The 6,305-nt window shown below is 39.0% G+C and overlaps 2 protein-coding genes across 4 annotated transcripts in view; both read left to right on the top strand.

The window, feature by feature from the left end:
- The window catches only part of LOC117246031 (up-regulator of cell proliferation-like), a 40,484-nt gene that overhangs the window by 667 nt on the left and 33,512 nt on the right, over positions 1 to 6,305 (top strand). The window contains exons 1-4 of one of the 3 annotated variants that reach the window (XM_078163760.1): positions 4,258 to 4,702; positions 5,172 to 5,232; positions 5,344 to 5,461; positions 5,566 to 5,772. In XM_078163760.1, the coding sequence (XP_078019886.1) occupies positions 5,227 to 5,232; positions 5,344 to 5,461; positions 5,566 to 5,772 (331 nt within the window). In that variant the 5' untranslated portion in view covers positions 4,258 to 4,702; positions 5,172 to 5,226. Of the gene's footprint in view, positions 1 to 4,257; positions 4,703 to 5,171; positions 5,233 to 5,343; positions 5,462 to 5,565; positions 5,773 to 6,305 lie in introns of those variants that run through there. The other 2 variants (XM_078163759.1, XM_033609675.2) reach the window with 2 other exon arrangements.
- On the top strand, positions 17 to 1,151 carry LOC117246034 (ufm1-specific protease 1-like). Its single transcript, XM_033609678.2, has one exon. It carries the CDS (start codon positions 168 to 170, stop codon positions 915 to 917), a length of 750 nt encoding a protein of 249 aa, XP_033465569.2. The 5' UTR covers positions 17 to 167; the 3' UTR covers positions 918 to 1,151.

The raw sequence follows: 6,305 nt of genomic DNA, 5'->3' as shown, positions 1-6,305 counted from the left end.
ACAATTCTAAAGCGGAACATCGCAAATGCACGGAAGGGACAGATATTACAGTTACACCAGGCGACTTCCGGGTGAATATTCCTTGTTATGAACAGCTGGGAAACATTTTTATTTCAAATGCGTAAACCAGTTAATTAAGTTGGAAATATGTGAGACAGTTTGTTGAAATGGATAAAACGATTGTAGCAGCGGAATGTGAGGACATTGACTGGGGAGGAAGTAGAGCTGAAGACGGGAAGGTTACTAAAAAGACCGGAACCTTATCAAAGAATGTCCACACCGGTCTCCCTAACCCACTTACAGATCCTGTGAAATGTTCTCTGATACAAGGAGACTATCTCTACTTCCATTACGGCTGTGATGGGCAGGATGACAGAGGCTGGGGATGTGGCTACCGCACCGTTCAGACAATGGCTTCCTGGCTCTGCCATAACTGTTTTCCACTGAGGGACAAACATAGACCTCCACCAAGCCTCCCAGAGATCCAGCAAGCCTTGGTCACCATGGGGGACAAACCGAGCTCGTTCTCGTGCTCCAAGGAGTGGATAGGAACATTTGAAGCTTCCCTTATCCTTGACTATTTCTATGATGTGCCCTGTAAGTTGGTGCATGTCAGAGGTGAAGGTGCAGAGCTGGAAAACGTTGCAGTGGCAGAGCTGCATCAGCACTTTGAGAAGCATGGATCTCCAGTCATGATGGGAGGGGACAGGGACAACTCTTCTAAGGGGATATTTGGGGTTTGCACTGGGGACAGAGGGAGCTACTTGCTAATTGTAGACCCTCACTACTATGGATGTCAGCTGGAGAAGACTGAGCTGCAGAGACGGGGGTGGGTGGGGTGGAAAAGGGTGTCATCTCTGGATCAGTCCTCATTTTATAATCTGTGTTTGCCTCAGACTGCCAAGAAAGGAACATAAATTAAGTGACAGACCTATTTCTGTTTCAGACTTACAAATTAATTATTATTTGTGAGGATGAACTACAGACAGAGTGTTATTAGGACAGACCCTGACAGCATTTATGATTTACAATGAGCTGTAGTGCCATCCTGTGGGGGAAATCAATTATTACAGTGTATCTTAAAAACAAACTGATGAAACTAATTTATCAACTTCTTAATTATTGCTCCAATAAAACTGTTGAATCTCAAATCTTCTTGGATATAAATGAAGTATGGTTTCTTTCGTAGCTTCAAAAGTAAATGCTTCAGTTTATTTTCATTTAGAATTTTTTTCCATGGTGTGAACATGCAAATTAAGGCCATTCATCAACAGTTCTGGATTAGGATTTCAATGGGACATGATTTTTTTTTGCAGAGTAATCAATATTTAAAATGTCCTAATCGTTAAATTGACCTTTAGACTTAGCTTTTTGTTTTTACAATCATTAACATCCTTTTGCCCAATCTGTTGTCACATTTTCAAAACTCTAAACACAGTTAGCACCACATTGTCTGTTGTGGACCAAACCTACAGTTTTTAAAAGGATCATAGAATATGCAGTCAGTTAACGTTTCTAAAATGCTTAAATGTTCAAGCTTACCAAATACCAGAAATTAACACCTAAATGTTCAAATCGTAAATATAGTATAAAGCTTCAACTTGTGTGACAACAGCAGCAGCTCAAACACTATACTGAAACAGCTGATGAGCCTGTTTGAAGAACAGCTCAATGAAACATTGAGAAATAACTGATTTAAATTATAGCTGCTGTGCAGCAAAGGTCGGGGTCGGGCAATTTTAGGCAAAATTAGGCAATTCTGAGCAACAAGCAGAGTGTAGGAAGATGAAAAAAAGGTGGCATTCTAAGCATAAGAGGCTATGCTCTATCTCACTGAGCTAATTGGCAAGTGACAGTTCATGTGTGGCTTCACAAATTGACTAAGCCCAGCATCAGGGTGCCAGACAGTAGCCATCCATGCCATGGAAAAAACAAATTTCAAAGTGAAAGTTCCAAAGCTGTAGCACATATGGTTGATTTGTTATGAATTTTTAAAGTTTTGAAATTTATAGGCTTGCTGTAGCGCCACCATCAGGACTATTGTCTTGTGTTTCCAGTTGAGGACATCTGACATGGGACTGGACCTTTATGAAAAGTTTGGGTAGGTTTCTCATATAGAAATGTTGCATGAGCTGAGGCTTGAACTCACAATCTTCAACACCAAGAACCATCCTCTATCTCACTGAGCTAATTGGCAAACAGAAATGTCCCATGTAGCTTCACAAATTGACGAAGCCAGTCACCTGTGTGCAAGACAGCAGCTGTTAGTGTGTAAAGGCAGATTTCAAACGGCTGTCAAAAATTCAGTTATTAAGACAAAAATCCGAAAATACACAAATTGCATCTAGACAGCATGGAGATGCTGGTAATTTGTTTTTAACAATGATTTATTGGCTCCATAAGTGAAGAACTGATGTTTAAAAATACCATTTTTGCATTGACTCCAATTGTTCGCATGAGAGCGAAATTCAAAATGCTGTAAAAAATTAAGTTTTTGAGATAAAATTCTGATATTTTCCAAACATCATCTACCATGACTCCAAAATTTTGTCATTTTTTTAAATGAACATTGAAAATGTATTTAGCAAGAATTTGCAAGTATATGTTTACAATACCGTTTACAGTCAAACATTTTGATGCACTGTATGCTCAATTTTCAATAAATCAAAAATCTGTGTGGATCGTTTGTGTAGGACAGTCTGTAGATGGTCTGTAGCAAGTTTGGTGTCAATTGAGCAAAAATTGTGGGAGGAGATAGGTTTAATAAGTTTTACAGTTTTTGAAAAAACAGTGAGGGACGTCATAATTTGCAATAGGTTTAAATGTACAAAAGTTTCTTCAGTATTGGGGCTACATTTTGGTGAAAGTTGTAAATCTGTAGCACATATGGTTCATTTGTTGTGAATTTTCAAAATTTTGAAGTTTAGAGGCTTGCTGTAGCACCACCATCAGGACTATTGGCCTGTTTTTGCAGCTGAGGCAATCTGGCATGGGACTGGACCTTTGTGCAAAGTTTGGTGATTTTTCTCGCAGAGGAAGAAGAAGAAGAAAAAGAAGAAGAACATGCAGGATAACAATAGAGCAGCTTAGGCTGCCCAGCCCCTAATAATTTGTGTAAAATTGGCCATTGTGATTGTTGCGGGCAAAAATCCTTGATTATGTGGCACGTTTTCTTAAAAAATGCGATGGAATATGCGGGATATTTATGCAATGTTATGCGATGAAATTGCGGGAACTTGCAAAAATTGCGGGAACTTGCAAAAACTGCGGTTTGATGATAAAGAGAAGAAAAAGTGATTCCCCTAACATTCTGTTCTCACTAGGCTACTACTACCTTAATGTAAAGAGTCATTTCTAATTACCTCCCATGATAAGCAAGCATACTACATCACAGAAAGTGCAGGGAATATTTAAGTTCTCATCTTGTTTTATTTCAGACCTTAATAAACACATGGCTCAAACTTACAAAACATTGCTGAGTCAAACAAGTTCTGTAGCTTTACAAAAAGAATATGCTACAACTTCTGTAAAACTGAATAAATAAAATAGGCTATATATTATGTCATGAAGGCGAGAGAGAGAGAGAGAGAGATCCGTTTTTGCGCACCTGCTGGTTAAGCGCTTTTTGAAAGGAGTCAGACGACAGAGACCTGTCACGCGCTCTTTGCCCCCGCAGTGGGATTTACCCCTTGTGTTACGCGCTCTGGGAGAACCTCCCTTCGAGCCTCTGTCACAAATCTCTCTAAAACTACTGTCATTAAAGACAGCACTTCTCTTAACCCTGACTTCTTAAGAGAGTGAGTGATTTATGTGCGCTTTCAGTCTCGCCGTCTTGTCTCGTTATCAGAGATGACGGGAGCGCAGCTACTCTGTGGCCGAATCGCACATTCATGCCTAAAATCATAACCAGTTCTTTTAGATCGAGAGTTATTTCACTGGAAGGTTTCTTCCCTCCTCCCCACAGGAGTGACAGAGACGAAAAAACACACCGACTCTGCCCAGTGCGCGCTCTGTCTCATTACATGACACGCACAGCAAGCCTCAGACAGACACAACAGCTGTTAGTACATTACAGAGAGCATTCACAAGGAAAACCCCTCTTGCAACGAAAAGGCGGGGATTATGAAATCATGCAAGCCCCGCATATTTTGCGCGGAAATCGGCGATTTATGCGGCGAAAGTGCGGCGTCTATGAAAAAATGCAGTTTTGGCTGATTTTGCGTTGAATTATGTGATCGCATAATCGCGTTTTTCTGGAGGGAGTGATGAAATGCAGTTGAGCCCCTCTCCACAGTGCACACAGAAAATATACAAAAACACATTTTCAAATAGGTTACTAAGTAATCTGAGGTGGATTTTACACATTTTATTATGCAATTTACTCTCAGAGAAGTCAGAAGGCATTCCGAGAAGCCACCTGACCATGGAACTATTTTTGGGTACCAAAAGTGAAAGTGAATATTCCAGCAGTATAAAGGGAGTCTGCACTGCAGGGCTGCATTGGCACAAACTGTGAGGTGTGGCACGTTACCTTCTGAGCACATCATTTACCTATGAACACTGCATAGCAAAGGAAAGTTCCAAAAAAGAGAATACACTGCCATGCTCGCATCTCTGTCTCAGAGGTGGGTTGCTACCGAGGTTTTTCTTTTGTAAGCGATTTTCTCCATTGTGTGCCGAATAGGAGGACCTAAAAAACTAGGTAAGTGATATCTACTACATAGAAAACCAATTATGTTACATGATACAGTTATATACTATTAAACCTGGTCAGGACAACGAGCAATTTATCATATATTAATAAATCTTGTCCGAAATACTTAACACTGACTAAATACTGACAGCAGGTTCAAACGGTGACCATGGAATCATAGTTGCAAAGTAGCCAACAGAACTGGAGTCTGTGGCGTTTTACTGGTTCAGCAGCCAGATGCATGCATGTTTATGATGAAATATTTTTATATGATGTATGTTTTGTATTTGCAAGAACCAGTCATGTGAAAGGGGTGGAGGTGGGGGTCTAAAGTAAGACTGGTATAAATTATTATTGTGATTAGTGAAATAATGCCATCAAGTAGGCTACATAGTATTTAAAACTTAGCAGGATGGTTATACTACTACTATAGTCTATAAAGGAATAAAGCCTGAGATTTATCTCTCATTACTTTCAGTGAGAAGCTCTTTGAATAACCTGGAGTGAGTGTGGGATAACAGTGTGTACCCACAATGGAGGTAAACAGCTGGTTTCTACATCTCCAATAGATACATAAAATCTAATGGGAAAACTGTATGGGTAAGAGAGTTGATTCATTCCATTGCATTATATGTTTGTCATTTATCAAGGAAATCAGTGATGAAGACTCAGTTGTTATGCTTTGCTGTAAGGAAGCAGAGGACTCTCCATCAACACCATGGTCTGACAGCAAGAGTGACTGTCAGCAGACTGATGCAAGTGATAAAGGTCAGCTTCATACAATCTAATGTTGAGCACAGAGGCACTAAATGGTGTGCAGTCTGTACATAAACTAGCTTTGAGTAAAATCCTTATTATTGTTATTTCCACAGTGCCCTGCCCTACTTTGAGCAGCCAGCAAGTGTCCTCTGCTGGTGAAGAGGAGAGCTACATTGAGATCAATTGCAGAGAGGAAGAAAACATGCAGGACACAATGGACACAAACAGCTCAACACCAGGAGCGCAAAACATAATCCATGTTCATGAAGAACCGAAGACTGAAAGAATAAGTGAACCTGTCATAACATCTGCACACACTAGTGAGTAAAAAAAAACCTTATTAAAAAAATATATATTTATTTTTATATATATATATATATATATATATATATATATATATATGTGTATATATATATGTGTGTGTGTGTGTGTGTGTATATAGATATAGATATATATGTGTGTGTGTGTGTATGTCTCTGTCTGTGTGTCTGTTCCACGTTTTTCTCCTCACTGACTTGGTCAATCCATGTAAACTTTGTGAAGATAGATTTGTTCCATAATTATGTGTGTGAACAGAAAAAAAGATTACAAAAAAAGATTTGTGAACTCACAAAAATATTTTGCAAGTATAAAATGGATCTGCAAATACACAAACACATTCCACAAAAAAAAAAATCTATGAATACATTAAACTAATTTGCAAATAAATGTAAAGCATTTGTGAATATCTTCCAAACATTTACAACTTTCAAACAGGCATTTGTGAACTCAGTTTTTATTTGTGAATCGAAAAAACATTTGTGGATCTCAGTTCTACGCTTGTGGATTTGCTTTTTACACACACAGAGTTTTG

The sequence above is a fragment of the Epinephelus lanceolatus genome, chromosome 22 (genome assembly GCF_041903045.1).
Source record: "Epinephelus lanceolatus isolate andai-2023 chromosome 22, ASM4190304v1, whole genome shotgun sequence".
NCBI lineage: Eukaryota > Metazoa > Chordata > Actinopteri > Perciformes > Serranidae > Epinephelus > Epinephelus lanceolatus.
The sequence above is the reverse complement of the archived record's forward strand: the minus strand, read 5'-3'. Positions and strand labels throughout refer to the sequence as shown.

Coding starts and splice junctions, on each gene's coding strand:
- LOC117246034 (XM_033609678.2), top strand. CDS start 168: ATGGATAAAACGATTGTAGCAGCGGAATGTGAGGACATTGACTGGGGA.